This window comes from Lepidochelys olivacea (assembly GCF_965140295.1).
Source record: "Lepidochelys olivacea isolate rLepOli2 genome assembly, chromosome: 7".
Lineage (NCBI taxonomy): Eukaryota > Metazoa > Chordata > Testudines > Cheloniidae > Lepidochelys > Lepidochelys olivacea.
In genome coordinates this window covers 30,320,299-30,339,691 of record NC_140417.1, presented here as the reverse complement: position 1 = coordinate 30,339,691, position 19,393 = coordinate 30,320,299, and the positions used below count along the sequence as shown (strand labels likewise).

At 56.6% G+C, this 19,393-nt stretch overlaps 1 protein-coding gene across 1 annotated transcript; it reads left to right on the top strand.

Annotated features, from left to right (window-relative positions):
- The first annotated feature begins 1,958 nt into the window (after positions 1-1,958).
- On the top strand, positions 1,959-18,952 carry SNX32 (sorting nexin 32). The gene is made up of 13 exons (XM_084635138.1): positions 1,959-2,115; positions 2,277-2,381; positions 2,649-2,759; positions 10,397-10,518; positions 10,775-10,898; positions 11,476-11,580; positions 13,340-13,445; positions 13,854-13,929; positions 14,938-14,977; positions 15,385-15,471; positions 15,588-15,747; positions 15,884-15,969; positions 16,561-18,952. The coding sequence occupies exons 1-13, from the start codon at positions 2,074-2,076 to the stop codon at positions 16,612-16,614; spliced, it is 1,218 nt and encodes a 405-aa protein (XP_084491264.1). The 5' UTR covers positions 1,959-2,073; the 3' UTR covers positions 16,615-18,952.
- The last annotated feature ends 441 nt before the right edge of the window (positions 18,953-19,393 follow it).

Genomic DNA, 19,393 nt, shown 5'->3' with positions numbered 1-19,393 from the left:
ACAGCACCTGCCTCCCTGTCCCCCTGCTGGGCTGGTGCCCCATCGTCTCTCTCCAAGGGGGAGCAGGGAGGTAGCTGCATCCCTGGAGGTGTGTGTGCGGGGAGTCTCGCTCCCTGTTCTAAGTGCCTTGGAAAAAGCTCCTTTCACAAGCAAATTCCTGTTCTTCTCTGGGAGGATCAGCCCCTAGAGGGAGAGACAGTTCACCTTATCACTATGCACACCACTATGTAGGAACTGGTGCTAGAATCGGGAGTGTCAGGATTCCTGGGTTCTCTCCCTGGCTCCTCCCCTGGCTCTGGGGGGCGAGAGGACAGGCTCGAGAGAGCCCAGCCAAATGTAGTCTTCAAATCAAGGCTGGAGACCTTTCCTGAAGAGCCAATCACAGGCTCCTGGGCTCAGTAGAGGGCTGCCCTGGGCTATGAGAGACAGGAGCTCAGACTGAATAGGCTAATGTTCCCTTTGTCGTAGCTGTCTGCAGGGCTGTAGCCCTCCTGGTCCCAGTATATTAGAGAGACAAGGGGATGGTCCCATTGCAGATATTACCTCACTCCCTTACGTTTCTTTGCACCAGTGACTGTCCTGATCCTGGTGCTCAGCAATGGGATGTCTGTGCTGGCTGACGCTAGGTCAGAAAAGGCACTGGCAAAATGAACAGATGTTAGGAGAGGAACCATGGGAGTTTTCATTTGACTCCCGGAGTTTCTGGGGGGCATCTCATAATGCATGGATGCATAAACGGGAATCTCAAGTAGGAGAAGGGAGGTTCTGTTACCTCTCTATTCGGCACTGGTGCTGCCGCTGCTAGAATCCTGTGTCCAGTTCTGGTGCCCACAGTTCCAGAAGGATGTTGCTAAACTGGAGAGGGGGCCAAGAGCAAAGTGGTGGAATGTTACACCATGGGCTCCCTGCCTTGAATGCTGTGTGGTGAATTCGAACTGATTCAGAGCTGTATGGCTGCAAGGAGAAGGACTGTAGCAAAGGGGTGTGGACGCACTTCAATTCACTGCGATTACATTGCGGCATTTTGAGTGAGCAAACCACACTGCTGTAACATCACCATGAAGACATGGCCTTAGGATGTGCCCTCTTGTTGGGTCCTAGGCAGGGAGCAAACCTGGGAATTTCCTGATTTGAAAGGATGACGTTCTGCCCATCGAGGTACAGGACAATGAATGGGAGTGCAGAGGCAGCAGCTGGTATGAGCTCTTGCCACCAGAGAACACTCCACGCAGTGTTAGCAGGGAGTACACAAGCACATAGTTTGGGCCATTCCCTCTGAAAGGCAAAGTGACTGAGACCTGGGCCTGTGGGTGGGTTATGCCCAGCTCTGCCTGGGGTGTCCTTACTTGTGCAATGATTGCACGATTGTTGCATCACTAAGGCTGGGGTGTGAGGCCTTGTTCTTTGGACTGTGAAGGTAACAGCTCTGTGAAGGTAACCTGATCACAGCTGTAGGACCTTGGGTGGTATCCATGTGCTGAGGCGCTGAGACCCCACAGAACTCATTGCTGATGTAGGTCTGGAGCAATGGGGCAAGCAATGCAGCCATCTCTCCATCCACTGCCTCAGCCAGAGCAAGGGGTGGGTGCTGGAGCCCATCCGCCTAGCCCCCACTGCCACATCCTCCTGTAGCCTCCAGGGCCCCCAATCTCCCAGGATACCAAGGGGCACCACACCCAGCTGATACCCCCCCACACTCCCCCTGCAGCGTCCCAAGGTGCCTCTCTCCTCCATCTCCTCAGCTGCCAGGGGTCACCCCCTCCCCAGCTGGGACCAGCCCCCCAGAGAGAGGGAGCCCACGCACACTTATCTCCCCTACGCCACCTTAAGAAGGTATGACCGCCCCCCACTGCCCCCGCCTGGGGAGTGACGAGTGGGAATCCCAGCGAATGGGAGCGAGGACTCCGTGCCTGGTGCCCAATGGGGAGGAGGGGTGTGGAATAGCGCTCACAACCGATTTAAAGAGACAACACCCTCCGCCCGCGCGGCCCCCCCCCATCCCTAGTCAGCTGATGAGGCCTGGGCCTGGGTTCATCTACAGGGCATCCTGGGCCGCTCTCTTCCTGGGGGCGCATGGAGGAGCCGCTGGAGATGCCGCCTGGGGAGGAGAGCAAGGTGAACCTGGTACCACGGCGGGGTCCTGCATTCGCCACCCGGGAGGGGCAGTACCCTGCATCCTGCTGCCCCCCGTGCCCGGTGCCCCGGGTCGGGCATCGCCCTGCATCCCCCCCCCCCCCGTTGGGTGCTCCCATATCTGACCCTCTTCTCTTCCCCAGCCTTGCTCACCCTCGGAGGAGCTCGCCACTGACCCCTCCTTGCAGGTTGAGATCTCAGACGCAGTCAGCGAACGGGACAAGGTGAAATTCACTGTCCAGACCAAGGTGAGGGGGAGTATGGGGTGAGGGGATTGGAGAGACAGGGTGGAAGGGGTCCCTTATGGGGGGTCTCCCACCATCGGGCTCTGATGTTTGGGGGGTCTCTGGGGAATGTCTCTAGTGAGGTTTGAGGGTCCTTGCCTTGGGTGTCTCCATTTGGGGTGGTCTCTGGGGGATCCCTGGTTTGGGGAGGTCTCTGGCAGGTCCACATATTGAAGGGGATTCTGGGAGTCCCAGGTTTGGAGTGTCTCATCCCCTGCCCCTCTGTTGCAGAGCTCCCTGCCCGACTTCAACCGCCCAGCGCTCTCTGTGGTCCGGCAGCATGAGGACTTTGTTTGGCTACACGACACCTTCTCTGAAAATGATGAATACGCTGGCATAATTGTGAGTGGAGGGGATGAAGGGGGCCAGGGGGACAATGTAATGGGTGAGAGGGGATATGGGAATCATGGTAAGGAGGACATCTGGGAGGGCATGGGGCAGGGTGTCATAAGGGGGAACATCATGTCAGGTGCTGGTGTCTACAACTCAAGAAGGCTATTGCTAAATTGGGTTCAGAGAAGAGTCACAAGAAAGGTTAAAGGACTGGAAAACAGGTTGTGACAGTGAGGGATTCCCAAGAGCTCAATCTGCTCAGTTTAACCAAGAGAGGGTTAAGGGATGACTTGCTCCTAGTCTGCAAATAAAGGTCTAACAAGATCCAGGGGCTGGAAGTTGAAGCCAGACAACTTCAGACTGGAAATAGGATGCAAATGTGTACCAGTGTGGGTAATGAACCAATGGAGCAATTTACTAAGAGCTGTGGTGGATTCTCCATCACTCAACATTTTTCAGTCAAGACTGGGTGTTTTTCTAATCTGCTCTAATTCACAACAGCAGCAGATTCACATGGCTGTGATGTACCTGTGTACACATAGAATGAACTTCCATCCTGTATAGTCCCTTGCAAGTCTTCTTCTTTTGGCAAGAGTCAGCATGGGAGGATTTAGGCTTCTTAAATCCTTCAGAATTGCATCTTCCAACCTCATTTGTGATTGGTCTCGTGCTCTACTTTCTTTGACCTCAGGTCTATAAAGCTTCTGTAAAAGCACACCTTCTTCTCCGTGCTGGACATGGTGACCACACCTTTGCAGTCTTCTCAGCGGATGTGAGACTGCAACTTGCCGGGGTCATCTAAGAATCTCTTTGTTTGTGACAAAATCAAACCAGTGGATGTTTTGACACTGAAAACTGTTTGGTTTCCTCTCCTCAGCTGTTTTTCATGGCCATGTTCCTGCTCCATACGACAGAGTTGTCATCACTACCACATTGAACTCTTGTATCGTAGTTGTCACATGGACATCCTGCCACCCAGAGGCATAGGTGCTGGAACTAGGGGTGCTAGGGGTGCTGCCACACCCCCTGACTTGAAGTGGGAGGTTTCCATTCTATACATGGTTTACAGTTTAGTTCAGTGGCTCTCAGCACCCCCACTATACAGATTGTTCCAGCACCCCTGCTCAGAGGCCTTTGAAGACACTGAAGTGCCATGGATGCAAGACCAATCCAACATGTGACTTCTTCTGATATAGAGCCTCTTATTGTCAAGTGATTACCCAGATAGATAAACCTATTCATCCATTCAGTGTCATTGCTGTCCACATACATCATTTGCAGGTCATTTGTTTCTGTTTTGTAGGAGGCTTGCATAGCTTTGGTTTGATCACCATTGACCCCAAGTCCCAGAGATTCCGCTGCTTTTCACAGCTCTCCCAACGTTAGCTGTAGTTGGCCAGTAATCTCTCCAAGTAAGGCAATAATAGCATGCTAAAGATCTTCTAAAGATGAATCTCTCAATTTCACGTCTCCTACTTTGGCCACCTGTCCTCCAGTGTCCGTGCCTTGTCATGACGGGGCAGCTTGCGTGCTCTAATGATCCCCAGAGTCTGTGTCGGCGGGGTCTTTTTGCTCCTGGTAGGTTCAACCATGCCAGATTGGTCTGTGGAGGACCTGAGAGCCAGACAAAACAGACACCCTGGTCCTCCAGGTTGGGGGTTAGGCACAGGGCTAACAACCCTGTCCTGTAAAAAACAAAATATGTTAAGGAAACAGCGACGGAGAAATCGACCATTACTGTGTGTGATGGCCTTCAGGAGTCAATGACCCGTATGACTGCCAGTGGCGAAAGCCGAAAGGAAGCCACTGGCATGAAGACTTCAGTGCTCAACATCAAGACAAAAACCAAACTTGTTTTTTGGAACGTACGGACAATGTACAAGGCAGGGAAGCTAGCTCAGGTCATAACAGAGTTGAGACGCTACAGCTTACACATCCAGGGTGTCAGCAAGAGCAGATGGATGGGATCAGGAAGATTAACAACAGCCTCGGGAAAAACTTTGCTGTTTTCTGGATGGGATGATGAACAGCACCATGAGAGTGTTGCCATCCTTTTGAAGAAGAGAGTGGAGCATTCCCTGCTTGAATGGAAATCCATCAGCAGCAGACTTATGAGAGCCAGACCGAAACGGAAACATAATAATGTCCCCCTGCTTCAGTATTATGCTCCGACAAATGACAGTGATGAAGAAGTAAAAGACAAATTCTATCCTACACTACAGGCGGAGTTAGAGAATACCGCGCCACGACCTAACTATCATCATGGGAGACCTGAATGCCAAGGCCGGTAAGGACAACACAAACAATGACAGAGCAATGGGAAGACATGGGTGTGGCGCCATGAATGAAAATGGAGAGAGGCTTGTTGATTTCTGTAATATGAATGACCTAGTCATAGGTGGAACCCTATTTGAACATGGTGAAATTCACAGGCTGACATGGTGTCAGAGATAAGAACCAGATTGACCATATCATGATCAGTGGTAAATGGCGACTCTCACTGACAGATGTGAAAGTGAGAAGGGGTACAGATGTTGGCAGCGACCACCACCTTGTGACAGCTTCCGTCAAGCTAAAACTGAGCAGTGTGGGCCCACCAAACAAGGGACATAGACGTTATGATATTGACAAGCTAGAGTCCCCTGACATACAGAAAGCCTTCGTTCTGCAGTTAAAGAACAGGTTTCAAGCACTTGCAGACCTTGATGAAAAGGAGGGGAATGCAGATGAGGAGATCAAAAAGAAGTGGGACAAGGTAACAGCAATTTATAAACAGAGCAGTGAAGCCTGTCTAGGCTACAGGCAGAAGAGAAGGAAGGAGTGGATTACACCCAGCACATGGAATGCCATAGAAACCAGACGAGCCCTGAAGAAAAAAGTTTTAGACACAAAATCCCAGAAGCTAAAGGACAAATACCGCAAGCAGTATAGCAAGGCACACCAGGAGGTCAAACACCTTGTGAGAGCGGACAAACGGCATTATGTTCATAATCGGGCAACACAAGCAGAGGATGCAGCTGCTCATGGTGAACAAGGAACCGTCTACAAAATGACGCGGCTTATCAGTGGTAAACGGCAGACACCAACAAACACTCTCACCAGGAACAAACAAGGCCACCTACTAACAACCGAAAAAGAACAAGAAATGCACAGGACAGAGCATTTCAAAGAATTGCCGAACAGGGAGCCACCTAAAGAGGAAGCAAACACCCAGGAGGCAGAAGAAGATCTTGATATCAACACAGATGCCCCAACTAAGGAAGAGATCATTCAAGCCATCAAATCCTTTAAAAATGGGAAAGCTCCTGGCAAGGATAACTTGAATGCAGAATTGTTCAAGATAAATCCTAAATTAGCAGCATCTATTCTGGCCCCTCTATTTACATCAGACTGGGAAAGAAAAAAGGGCCAGAGGAGTGGACCCATAGGGTTATAGTGAAGATAACAAAAAAGGAAAACTCAGTGATTGTAATAACTGGCGTGGTATCACACTTTTATCTGTGCCAAGCAAAGTATTGTGTAAGATCATAGTCCAGCGTATATCAGAGGCAGTTGATTGTGTTCTCAGAAAAAAGCAAGCTGGTTTTCAGAAAGGGCGTGGATACACAGACCAGATCTTCACTCTATGAAACATAATAGAACAGTGCTTAGAATGGCAACAGCAGTTCTACATACATTGCATAGAGTTTGAGAAGGCTTTTGATAGCCTTCACAGGATCAGCCTCGGGCGCATTCTGCGGGCATGTGGAATTCCCTTCCGTATAATCAACATCATCAAAAGCTTCTATTTCAACTTTACATGCAGTGTTGATCACAGTGAGCTCAGTTTTGAAGTCAAAAGAGGAGTATGCCAGGGGTGTGTTATGTCTGCAATCCTCTTCAAAGTTGCCATCGACTGGGTAATGCAGTGTATAACAGAAGACATGCCAAGAGGCATTAAATGGACACTCTTCTGATCCCTTGAAGACCTGGATTTCGCAGATGATGTCACTCTCCTATCACATACCCAATGCCATAAACAAGAAAAAAACAACTCAACTCAACGCATTCAGCCAGCAAATTGGACTGAAAATCAACTGCAATAAGACAAAAATAACAAGGAGTCCTTGTGGCACCTTAGAGACTAACAAATGTATTTGGGCATAAGCTTTCAGGGGCTGTGTGTTATCCAGGAGGATTGGATGATCACAGTGGGCCCTCCTGATCAGTGAATCTATGAATTGTAAAGGCGTGGGGCATAGGTGGAGACACAGGATCACTGTAATGGGAGTGGGGGGCGGGGGTGGAGAAGGAAGAGTGTTTCTAGAGGGGGATCCTTTAGCCATTGATATCCTGCCCCTAATGGACCCCACAAGGGCCCCTGACCTCCCAGCCCTGCCCTAGCCTTATTGGGATCCAGGAAGTGGACAGACGAAAGCTCGCCCACTGCTAAAGGATCCCCCCCCCCCCCAGCCTAAGGGGGAGGTCCACAGGACCTGGAAAACCAATTAGTTACAGGGGACAACTAATGAACAACAGGGACAGGAGTGTGGTCAAAGGGTCAAACAAAGGGAACCTGACGGGGACACCGAGCAGAGACCCCCGGACAGCGCCCACTGCTCCTCGAAGGCATCAAGGGAGTCAGTGGACGCCGTCCAGAGGAACTCTGCCCGGAGGCGTGAACGGACCGAGGATCGGAAATAGGCCCCACAGTCACAGGAGACTCCATCGGCCAACCTCCTCACCCTGGTTTTATAGATGGCCACTTTAGCCAGGGCCAGGAGGAGGTTGACCAGGAGGTCCTGCAACTTAGTGGGGCCACGGACAGGGAGTGCATAGATAAGGAGGTGAGGGGAAAAGTGCAACCAAAGTTTTAACAAAATATTCGTGAGGAGCCAGAATAGGGGTCTGCAACCTGGCGCACTCCAGGTAGACATGCGCCAGGGTTTCCCTCACGCCACAAAAGGGGCAGGTGTCCGGGATTGGGGTGAACCACGCCAAGTACACACCCGTGCTCACGGCCCCATGAAGGAGCCGCCAACTGATATCCCCGGCGGGCCTCGGGACTAAGGTGGAATATAGGCTGGCCCACCAGGGCTCCTCACCCTCCAGAAGTGGCAGGAGGTCCCGCCACTTTGTGTCAGGGCGGGACGCGGGGGTGAGGACGTGAAGGGTGTGGAGCACGAGCATGTAGAGATGTTTCTTGGGCGCGGTCTGGAACCGGACCGGCTGCAGCTTGTGTAGCCGGCTCACGGTGAAGGGGTGTGGGGGTCGGATGGGTCAACGGGGCAGGGGCCTGATGAAAAGGTCCGGAGGGCCTGGGGTGGAGGGTGGGTGGGGCGTGCCCTCTCGCAGGACCCGGTCGAGGTAAACCCGAGCAGCGGGCAGCAAAGCGGCCCTCACCTCCTGAAGTACGCGCAGGGGAGTACGAGGTCTGGAGAGCCCCATGCCCTGAGCAAGCGTCAGGGGATCCAGCCAGTCTCCCTGGTCATAGTCCAGGAGGTCTCCGACTCTGGTAACTTCTGCCAGGACCAACCTCTGGCGCACCGAGGGGGACTCTGCCACCTGCACACGGAGCTGGGGGTTGTGTAGCAGGGGCTCTGCGAGGAGATCTTCCCCCACGGAGGCCGCCACGGACCTGGTCGCTGTGAACAGTTTCCAGGTCCTGGTAGAAGACCGGCAGCCCGGAGAGGTCTCGCGGAAGACCCCTCGGGTGGAGATAAAGGAGCTGCCGGTCATATCGGAGCCCTCGGAAGCGGCGCAGGGAGGCGTGCGCCAGTACGCTCCACGCCGGACTACCTGCACCATAAAGGAGCCTCTGCAGGGCCTGAAGGCGGAAGACATGGACCTGAGTGCGGAGACATTTCAGGCCCTGCCCTCCCTCCTCCAGGGGCAGATGGAGAACCCCTGCAGAGACCCAGTGCAGTCCTGACCAGAAGAACTCCAGAATCAACGTCCAGAGGTTGGCCAGGAAATCCGGGGCCGGGACCAGGGTGTTGAGCCGGTACCAGAGCATGGACAGGACCAGTTGATTGAGCACCAGTGCCCGCCCTCAAAAGGCCAGACACCGGAGCAGTCCTGTCCATCTCCGGAGCCGCTCTACCACCCTGCCCTCTAAACCGTGCCAGTTCTCTGGCGGAGACGGATGCGTGGCAGAAAGGTAAACGCCGAGATAGAGCAGCGGACCCGCTCTCCACTGGATGGCTTGAAGCGCGGGTGGGAGGGAGCTCACCTGCCGCCAGTCCCCTACCACCAAGCCAGAGCTCTTGACCCAGTTGACCCGGGCGGAGGAGGCTGCCGAGTAGACGGCCTGGCAAGCCTCCACCCACGCCAAGTCACCCGGGTCCTGCACCACGAGGAGCACATCGTCGGCGTATGCCGACAGGACCAGCCGCAGTTCCGGGTCCCGTAGCACCAACCCTGTCAACCTCCTGCGGAGGAGACAGAGGAAGGGCTCGATCATCAGAGCATACAGCTGGCCCGAGAGGGGGCACCCCTGCTGTACTCCTCGCCCGAAGCTGACTCTGTGGAGGCGTACAGCACCTGGAGAAAACCCACAAACTGGGGTCCAAAGCCAAACGCTCGCAGAGTGCTCAGGAGATACCCGTGATCCACCCTGTCAAATGCCTTCTCCTGATCCAGGGGCAGGAGGGTGAACGACAGACCGTCCCTACACCCGAGTTCCAAGAGGTCCCGGACCAGATACAGGTTGTCAAAGATGGTGCGGCCCAGGACGGTGTAGGTCTGGTCTGGGTGGATCACGTCCGCTAGCACGGACCCTAGCCGCAGCGAGATGGCTTTCGCTACGACCTTGTAGTCCGTGCTGAGGAGTGAGACGGGACGCCAATTTTGTAAATTGCAGAGGTCCCCCTTCTTTGGTAATAAGGTGAGCACAGCTCGCCTGCACAAAAGAGGGAGGGCCCCGCTCTGCAAAGACTCGGCCCAGACGGTGACTAGGTCTGGGCCAAGGATGTCCCAGAACACGCGGTAGAACTCCACGGTCAGCCCGTCCATACCCGGTGATTTATTGGTGGGCATGTGGCGGAGGGCTTCCAAGAACTCGGCCAGAGTGAGAGGCAGCTCAAGCCGGTCTCGGTCACCCACGCTGACCTTGCCCTGCCCTAGCCCTAGGCATCATCCCCCAACAGGACATCTGGAGGGAGGGATAGCTCAGTGGTTTGAGCATTGGCCTGCTAAACCCAGGGTTGTGAGTTCAATCCTTGAGGGGGCCATTTGGGATCTGGGGCAAAAATTGGGGATTGGTCCTGCTTTGAGCAGGGTGTTGGACTAGATGACCTCCTGAGGTCCCTTCCAACCCTGATATTCTATGATTCTACAATCTGAGCCCTTTTCCCCTGCCCCATAGCAACTGGCCATGAATTCTTTCTCAGCCCCTCCAGCTCCACCTCCCAGCCTCCTTTGTTCCAACCATTAGCCCCCCCACCCCGCTTCACTCCCCTCCCCCAACTGTGAGGCCCCCTCATCTCTGCCCTTTCACCCCCATGCCTCAACCATGAGCCCCCATCAGCTCCACCCTCACCCCCGGCCTGCCCCACAGCTAGTATCACGGGCCCATGGGGGCCTGAGGTCACAGAGGTTTCGGAGGCTGGAGGAGGGGTTCAGAGCTAATATTTCTCCTGGTTCTTCCCCCACCACCCCCGGCCCAGATCCCCCCTGCGCCCCCCAGGCCTGACTTCGAGGCATCGCGGGAGAAGCTGCAGCGCCTCGGGGAGGGGAACAGCACCCTGACGCGGGAGGAGTTCGCCAAGATGAAGCAGGAGCTGGAGGGGTGAGTGACACCAGGGGAGGGCGGGGGCTGACCTCAATGCCCCAGTGTAGCACTAGGGGGCACTGTGCTGTGGGGTCAATAAGGGGTCAGTGGGGGCGCTGTGCCATGGGGGCAGTACAGGCGATCAGCGAGAGGTGATACATAGGGGTTAGTAGGGGGCACTGTGGGGGGGCTCCGGGGGCAGTGGGGGGGGGTGTCCAGGGGGTCAGTACTGGGACACTGTCCCTGCAGATGCTCACCTGCCTGTCTCCCCCAGCGAGTACCTGGCCATCTTTAAAAAGACGGTGGCAATGCACGAGGTGTTCCTGCAGCGTCTGGCAGCCCATCCCGTCCTACGCCGGGACCACAACTTCTACGTCTTCCTGGAATATGACCAAGACGTGAGACCCCAAGTACCCCTCCCAAGAGCCTCCCACCCCTGGCTGAGTTCCCAACTCCCACACCGACCCGAGGCTCCCTCTGATCCTGCTGGCCTCCTGCAACACCTTGAGCCTGCCTCTGACCCCCCAGCTCTCCTCTTCCCTGCTGAACCTCCCACCTCCTCCCCACTGAGCTACCCCCCGCCACCAGCTTTCTCCACTGCTGAGCCACAACCCCCCTCTCCCTGCGGAGCTACTTGTCTGCCTAGCACAAGGTACCCAATTTGAGGCCATTCCCATCTCCACCGCCTCCCGCCAACAAGGGGGACCATGTGGGAGACTGCCCCCCACAATGTGAGGAGCACAGGGCCTGGAAGGAGCCAGGGAGGTGAGGGGGGCACCTCCTTCTCCCCCCCACTGCCCTGCCCCACTCTCTCCTCCAACCCTGGGCTACACAGATCCCTCCCCCTAGCTCCTATGATCTCTGGCTCTGGGCAGCCCCTGTGGTGGGCTGGGGGGGATGTGAGGTTCAGGGGGTCCTGGGGGGCCCTCTCCCACCTCCCCCCCCACACACACCTGGCACTCTCTCTCCTTGCAGCTCAGTGTACGTGGCAAGAACCGCAAGGAGCTGCTGGGCGGTTTCTTCCGGAACATCGTCAAGTCAGCTGACGAGGCTCTCATCACCGGGGTGTCGGGGCTGAAGGTGAGCCAGGACCCACTGCATGCGGTGGGGGGTGGGGGGGAGCAGGGACAGAGTGTGTGCCTCCATCAGACCCCATCTCCACAGAAATCCATGGGCCCTGCACAGATCCCCCAGTGACATTTTTGGGGTTCAATCTAGACCAATACCTGTCCTGCAGCTCTGGGTGCCCTCAGTGCTCTGCCTCTGTGGCTCACGGCTCTGACTCCAACAGCCAGGCTACTGCCATGCAGGTCACACCCCGGCTTCCCCTCCTAGTGACCCCAACAGCCCATCCTGACTTTCCCCCAAATGGTCCTGCACTGTCCAGCCCGCTCCTGCAACACTCACAGAAGGAAGGAAGTTCGTTGTTCGTTCAGAGGGACAATCCAGGGCGGCTCACTGATTTCACTGGGGTTTGACAAGCGCTCTTATGGCAGTCCCAGCACTGAACTGGTGGAGAGTCAAATACGTTTAGTGAAGGCAAAGGCAGAGGTTTAAATGGCACCCGAAGGAGGAGTAAAGATAAATGGTTACACCTTTGCTTCTCAGGGTATGTCTACACTGGAGACTTCAAAGCGCAGCCATAGGAACGCTCCCGCAGCAGCGCTCTGAAGTGTGAGTGTGGTCGTGTGTGAGTGCTGAGGATTAGCTCCACAAGGGGGTTAGCTCCGAGAGCTGGGAGCGCGGCTTCCAGCACTCGGAGCCTGTCTACACTAGCGCTTTCAAGTGCTCAGACTTTCTGCACTCAGGGGGGGTGATTTTTCACCCCCCGAGCCAGCAAAGTAGAGCGCTGTAAAATGTAAGTGTAGACATACCCTAAGACTGACACTGCACTTCAGTGAGTTACAGCCCTTGCCTGAGCAGAGTCCTCACCTAAACTCAGTTCCCGGGGACTTCAACCCCTCAGCTGGAGGACCCAGTGGCCTGTGATTTCAGCCGCTCTGGCCCCTTGAATCCTTCTTCGTTACACTTTTATAATACAGGAATACTATATACAAGCAATTGATTGTTGCTTATCATTTGCGGTTCAGGTCCCTTGTCTGTCTAGCTAAGAGGCCTCTCCCCCACCTGGTTCTGTTCACCTTTGTAGGCAGCGGTTCCTTCAGTGTCTCTGCCTGACGGGCTAGTCAGCTGTGCAGATACACGTTCCTTTGCCTAGGGCAGACTGGGCTTATGCGCTGCTTGCCAAACCCATCTGAAGAACATCATTCAAGTGCTTACTTACAACTCTTTGTACGCACCCGGGCCCTACGTCACCCTGGAATATTAATGAGCAGGGAGTTAGTTTTCCAGTGATATCTCATGATACCAATGTGTTAGGTGTATTGAGTGTGTCGGGCCTGACAGGAGTGGCTGACAGAGTAGCAAACCACCAATGGGGCTCTGTCACACACCCCCCCCTCACCCCGGCCAAGCCCCAGTGCGAAGAGTAACATGGCCTGCCCAAATCACCCCCCACCCCCCCACTGGTGCAACTGCCCCCCTCCCCCACGGTATCAGAGAGAGTGGCATGGCATGCACATATCCGTCTCCCCCCCCCCCCGCACTTGTGGAGAGTGGCACAGCCCGCACAGATTCCTCCCCCTGCAGCAGTGACCATGTTAGCACTTAGCCCAGCCCACGTAGATTCCCCACTCCCGCCCCATGTGCAAGGACCACATGGCACCCCCCACCCCCCGGAGAGGTGCTGCATGGTGTGTGCCGATGCCCCTCCCCTGTTATGGGTGGGGCCGTGTGTGGGGCACCCCGCGGATCTCTGGCTCCCTGTCACCCCCTGCAGGAGGTGGACGAGTTCTTTGAGCACGAGCGGACGTTCCTGCTGGAGTACCACGCCCGGGTGCGCGACACCTGCCTCAAGGCCGACCGCGTCATGCGCTCCCACAAGAGTACGTGGGGAGGCAGGATTGTCTCTCTCCCGTCCCTTCCCTACAGCCCCCTCTGGTACCAGGATCATCCTCCTGCCCCACCCTGGCCCTTGGCACTGCCCCTTTCAGGAGTGTCTCCCCTGGGGAGGGGAGGTACCTGGTGGTCAGGAGCACTTGTGGGTGGGGACCACCTGGGGTGCTTAGCACAAGGGATCCCCGGGAGAGTGGCAGCTGCCTAGGAGCTCTCCCCCATCTGGAGGCAGTGGGGGAGCCCTTAGGGGTCAGAGGGGCAGGGTGGTGGAGGTTCTGGGGAGGGGAACCCCACCGGGCTCCTGGAGGTGGGTGTGAGGTAGGGACTCCTGATTTGTGGGGGGAGTCTCTAAGATAATGGGGTACATCCCCTGCCCTGATGGCTGCCCCCCAATACAGGCCTGGCAGAGGACTATATCCCTATCTCGGTGGCACTGGGCAGCCTGGGCACACAGGAAGTCCGCCAGCTCCAGACGTGAGTATTGAGGTGCAGGAAAGGGGCTCCCTATGAGCTCCCAGAACTGCTTGTTGGGGGAGCTGTGTTAGGGAAACAGGCACTGGGACTGGGGCTTGAATATCCCCCACCAAGCTTGGAGGGGCTGGTATAAGGTGTGCCCCCACAGAATGCACTCTGCTCCCCCCTCCAATGACCCCAGTTGGACATCACGGGCACTTCCACTCCCAGCCTAGGGTGTCAATTGGGGATTAGATGCTGGGGGGAGAGTGGCGAGATGGGATGCATTTTGGGGGTGGGGAAGGCAGCCCGGTGTGGTGGCGAGTGGGCCCTGTGGATAGTTGGGCGCTGATGGGGGGGCACTTCCTGGTGTGGCGGTAGAGATCTGGGGGGAAGGAGGCACCTCAGACAGAGCTGGCGGTGCAGCCTTGTGTAGAGCTGGGGGACGGGGTGCTGTCTGGTGGGGGCAGGGTGCAGGGGACACTGAGGGGGACGGGGTGCTGTCTGGTGGGGGGCAGGGTGCGGGGGACACTGAGGGGAATGGGGTGCTGTCTGGTGGGGGGCAGGGGACACTGAGGGGAATGGGGTGCTGTCTGGTGGGGGGCAGGGGGCGGGGGACACTGAGGGGAATGGGGTGCTGTCTGGTGGGGGGCAGGGGACACTGAGGGGGACGGGGTGCTGTCTGGTGGGGGCAGGGTGCAGGGGACACTGAGGGGGACGGGGTGCTGTCTGGTGGGGGGCAGGGGGCAGGGGACACTGAGGGGGATGGGGTGCTGTCTGGTGGGGGGCAGGGTGCAGGGGACACTGAGGGGAATGGGGTGCTGTCTGGTGGGGGGCAGGGTGCAGGGGACACTGAGGGGGATGGGGTGCTCTCTGGTGGGGGGGGGATGCAGTATTGGGGGGCCCTAATTTAGGGGAAGGGTGTGGGGGCACTTGGGGGATGGTGATGTGGGGGACGGGGTGCAATGGGCAGGTAACTGGGGGGAAAGTACCAGGATGTCACTGATGAGTCTCCCTTTCGCTCCCCAGGAGCTTCCTGAAATTGGCTGAACTCTTTGAACGGCTGCGGGTGAGTGAGTGAGGGCTCCCTGCTCCCCCCAAGGGGCCTCTCCCCATCCCCTACTCTACTATGGGCCCCCTCTGCTCTGGGGCTTCTACCCCGCCCCCCCCCCACACACTCTGCCACCATTCCTCATGCTCCAGACCCCCTCCAATCTCCTGGTGTCCCCCACCCTCCCCTGAACCCCACAACCAGGATCAGCCCCACCCCACAGACCCTACAGTGGGGAGGCAGGGCCTTCATGGCCCCCATCCTGCACCTCCACCCCCCACTTACTAGCACCCCCTATGGCTGGGTGTTGGGGACCTCTGAGGGGGTGACATTAGCTCAGAAGGATGGGGCGGAGAGGCTCAGGTGTAGTTGTGGGATTTACACCCCCCCTCTTTTGACCCCCCGTTGTGTCCTCTTCTCCCCAGAAGTTGGAGGGCCGTGTGGCATCCGATGAGGATCTGAAACTGTCTGACCTGCTCAAGTACTACATGAGAGACTCACAGGCCGCCAAGGTACAGGCAGCCCGGGGCCGCGATGGGGCCGTTGCTATAGGGCTCCCTGGCCCAGCCCTGAGATGCAGCCCCCCTTGGGGTGGGGCATGGAGGTTTATAACCGTCTGTGTCCCCAGGACCTGCTGTACCGGCGCCTGCGGGCCCTGGCTGACTACGAGAATGCCAGCAAGGCCCTGGACAGAGCCCGCATGAGGAACAAGGAGGTGAAGCCAGCTGAGGTCCATCAGCAGCTGTGCTGTCAGCGCTTTGAACAGCTCTCAGCCTCCGCCAAGCAAGGTGAATACAGACGGGCTAGGAGCCAGGACTCCTGGGTTCTATCCCCGTCTCTGGGGGTGGGGGTGGGGGTAGAGCAAGGGGCTGGGATCCAGATCTCCTGGGTTCTCTCTCTCTCTCTCTCCCTCTCCCCGGGCAGAACTGACTGATTTCAAGTCACGTCGAATCTCCGCATTTCGCAAAAACCTGATCGAGCTGGCGGAGCTGGAGCTGAAACACGCCAAGGTATCGGGGACCCCCCGAAACCCTGCCTGGGACCCACCCACCTCCCCGCTAGCCCTTGGGAACCCCCTAGCCCAGCCTGAGTGCGGAGCTGCAGGAACTCCCCCACCCCTGGCTGGAAACCCCTGGGCATCCTCCCCCCCCAAACCTGAACTGGGACCCCTCAGAAGCTCCCATCTCTTTCTTACCCTCCTCACCCAGTGCATGCTCTGCCTCCCCATCCCCCAAGTCCCTGGGGAGCCCTGTTCCCCCTGCCATGCTCTCTGCACCCTGGGGTGGGGGGCTGAACGCTTGTCCCAGCCCCCACCCAGTCACCTGCATGCCTCCCATCAGTGCAGACCCTGTCCTCAGTTGCCATATCCAGGTGTGGCCTGCAGGGGGCAGCAGAGACACATACTTGGGTCCTGCATACAGGTTCAGTCCCTGCAATGCTGCTCCCAGTTAGGCTGAGAGCCAGGACTCCTGGGTTCTGTCCCCAGCTGTGAGAAGGGTGTGGGGTGGATCATTTAAGGTTTTCTTGGAGTCCCAGTTTCCCTGGAGCATCGCGCTGGGGAGTGGGGGTGTCTCCCCTCTAACCCCTTCCCTCTTTTCTAGGCCAATAGCCTGCTGCTGCGGAACACCCTGATTGTGCTGAAGGGCGACGCCTGATGCTGCCCCCTAGCCCTGCACCTGTGGGAGGGGCTGCTTCACGCCTTGGTGCAGAGACCCTCCCCAGCCCTACTGCTGCTGCCTCATAACCCACATATCCCTGCCCCCCCCCCAACCCTGCTGGCATTCCAGCCTCCCCACCCTGCTCTGCCAACTCTGGGGGACCCATCTGACTATGGGGGCAACCCCCCACAGCACCCATTAACTCCCTCCCCTGGCCTCCCAGACATGGCTGCAGCCCAGAGTTCCTTGAGGAGGGGAAGTAGGGTGGGAGCCAGGACTCCTGGGGTCTATCCCCACTCTGGAAGGACAGTGAGCTAGAGCAGGAGGGCTTGGAGCCAGGTCTTACTGTTTTAGATGAGCCCCTTCCCCTCTGTCCCTCACCCCCCACACTGCAGTACACTGGGGTGGGGGGGGGGAAGGGGAGATGTTAAGGTGTGTTCAAGTACATAAAAGACTGTTAAAAGGAGGAGGGAGAAACATTGTTCTTTTTAACCCAAGGATAAGACAAGAAGCAATGGGCTTAAATTGTAGCAAGGAAGGTTTAGGCTGGACGTTAGGAAAAACTTAACTGTCAGGGTGGTTAAACACTGGAATCAATTGCCTAGGGAGGTTGTGGAATCTCCATCATTGGGGATTTTTCAGAACAGGTTGGACAAACACCTGTCAGGGTGGTCTAGATACTGCTTAGTCCTGCCTTGAGTGCAGGGGACTGGACTAGCTGACCTCCTAAGGTCTCTTCCAGGTCTATGATTTGGAGCTGTTCTAGCCATTTACAAGAATCCAGGCTAGATGCCATCTCTGAGCAACCAGATGAAGGGGGGAGGGGCAGAATGAGGGGAAGAAGGGGTGTGAGATTGGTCAGGGGGAAGAAAGAGAGCGTGAAACTGCAGTAGGAAGACAAGAAACCACAGCCTTGGGGCTATCATCATTCAATTCTGCCCATCCAAGGCAATATGTCCATCCACAGCTCTGTACACCCCAGCCCCAAACACCCCCAATAAAGACCCATTTTGTATCCAGCTCCACCCCATGCAGCCTCATTGTCAACCCCCCTATTTTCCAAGCCTGCCCAAGCTCAGCTAGGGCCCAGCCCCCCACAGCATCAAGGCTCTTCCCCCAACCCTGCTTCCTCCACAGCTGCTGCTGGGACTCCCCTGCTTCCAACATTGCTCACCCTGACCCCCACCAGCCCTTTGTCCAGGGCCCCAGCTCCTGCATTGCTCGATCACAGCACCCTGAGCTGATCACTCATAGCAGAGAAGCTGGCCTAGGATCCCCAGCTGGGGTGAACTCCCAGGCAAGGCCTCCCCCCAGCAGGGCCAACACAGCTGCCAGGAAGAGCTCCCCACTCCCCTCGCTCCCCCTGTGATGGGGGGGGATACACCCTAGAGGGCAGGGAACCTGTCCAGGCCCCATCTCCTGCTAAGGCTGTACATGGCAGGATAAGCTCTGACACGAAGAAAGGAGACCATCAAAACCCCACCCACCCCCACTCAGAGATAGAGCCCAGGGATCCTGGCTCCTGCCCCACCCCCAAACCCTCCTGCCCTCTCCCCTGTGGGAGAGAACTCTCTCTTGGCTTCCAAGCATCATTTAGAGCATGGGAAGGCTGTTAGCTGGGACTCCTTGATTCTAGCTCCACCTCAGGGGCTGGTGGATTAGAGCAGATTAGCATTACCCAGTTACACTGATAGCTCCTGTGGGGGAAAGCTACCCTCCTTCCCCCTACACACACACACTGAAGTTGTGGGTGGCTTCTGGAGGCAGCAAGAGATGGTGTGGGCAGCACCATTGCCCCCCTCATAGTCCCAACCCCCCCTCCCCCCCACACACACAGCAGCTCTGCTGGCAGGGCCAAGGAGCAAAGGGGTGATCCCAGCTGGGAATTACACCCCCCCTCCCACCCCAGGCTCCCATAGGAGACAGGGCAGAGGGAGACACTTGCAGGTCCCAGCGCTGCTGCTCCTTCACACCTACCATGGGACTTTGAAGTACTGCAGGAGGGCTAGGGCACCAAGCTAGGCCTGACTAGACACAGGTGGGGGATGGGGAGAGAACATGCAGTCCAGCTGCCTAGGGCAGGAGGGAGGTGGCCCTGGGCACAGACCTGCACAGGTCCCCTGCACTCCTGTGTGTTTTACAAGGAAAGGCAGGTGCTGTTACTCATAAGCAGCAGCCACACCCAGCTCCCATGGCCACCCACACCCAAGGCTCAGCACTGATTGCAGACTCCCAGGAGACAGGACTCCTGGGTACTCCTCTCCACCCTAATGTCCCCCTGCCTCAGTTTCCCTAATTGCCGCAAACCTTCGAAATAAAGCCAGAGAGGGCAGTAGCTTGTTAGCTTTTTTTTTTTTATTGAAGGTCATTACAGGTGCTGCTTCCATATTAGTAAGTTCCACTGGAAGGGAGTGTCCCAGCCCCCAGTTACTTAAATTTCGCAAGTTTCTCCACAATATTCCATTTATACACAGTACTACAGACAAGCACAAAGCCACTAAGTCATGGACACGTTGGCAGCAGGGGGTTGCTTTCCGGGGACACCCCCAGCTCTCCCGGTGGGGCCAGAGAGAATCGGCATCTTTCACTGTTTCAAAACACAAAACCCTTTAAAAAAAAATTTACACACACCAGAAATTTCTAATTCCAGTCAAGAGGAGGCTACAGGGATGCAGTTAGACGAGCTACTAGGATGTCACCTTCCACCAGAAGCTACTAGTGGCTCAAGACCTGGGGCTGGCTGTTGGAGAGTCCCTCACTCACTAGCCCCTTTTGG

What these genes read in the sequence shown, in the direction of transcription:
- SNX32 (XM_084635138.1), top strand. Translation starts at nt 2,074, where the DNA reads ATGGAGGAGCCGCTGGAGATGCCGCCTGGGGAGGAGAGCAAG. An exon ending in ATGAAGCAGGAGCTGGAGGG is followed by an intron (nt 10,519 to 10,774) that starts GTGAGTGACACC and finishes TGTCTCCCCCAG; the next exon opens with CGAGTACCTGGCCATCTTTA. An exon ending in CTCAGCCTCCGCCAAGCAAG is followed by an intron (nt 15,748 to 15,883) that starts GTGAATACAGAC and finishes CTCCCCGGGCAG; the next exon opens with AACTGACTGATTTCAAGTCA.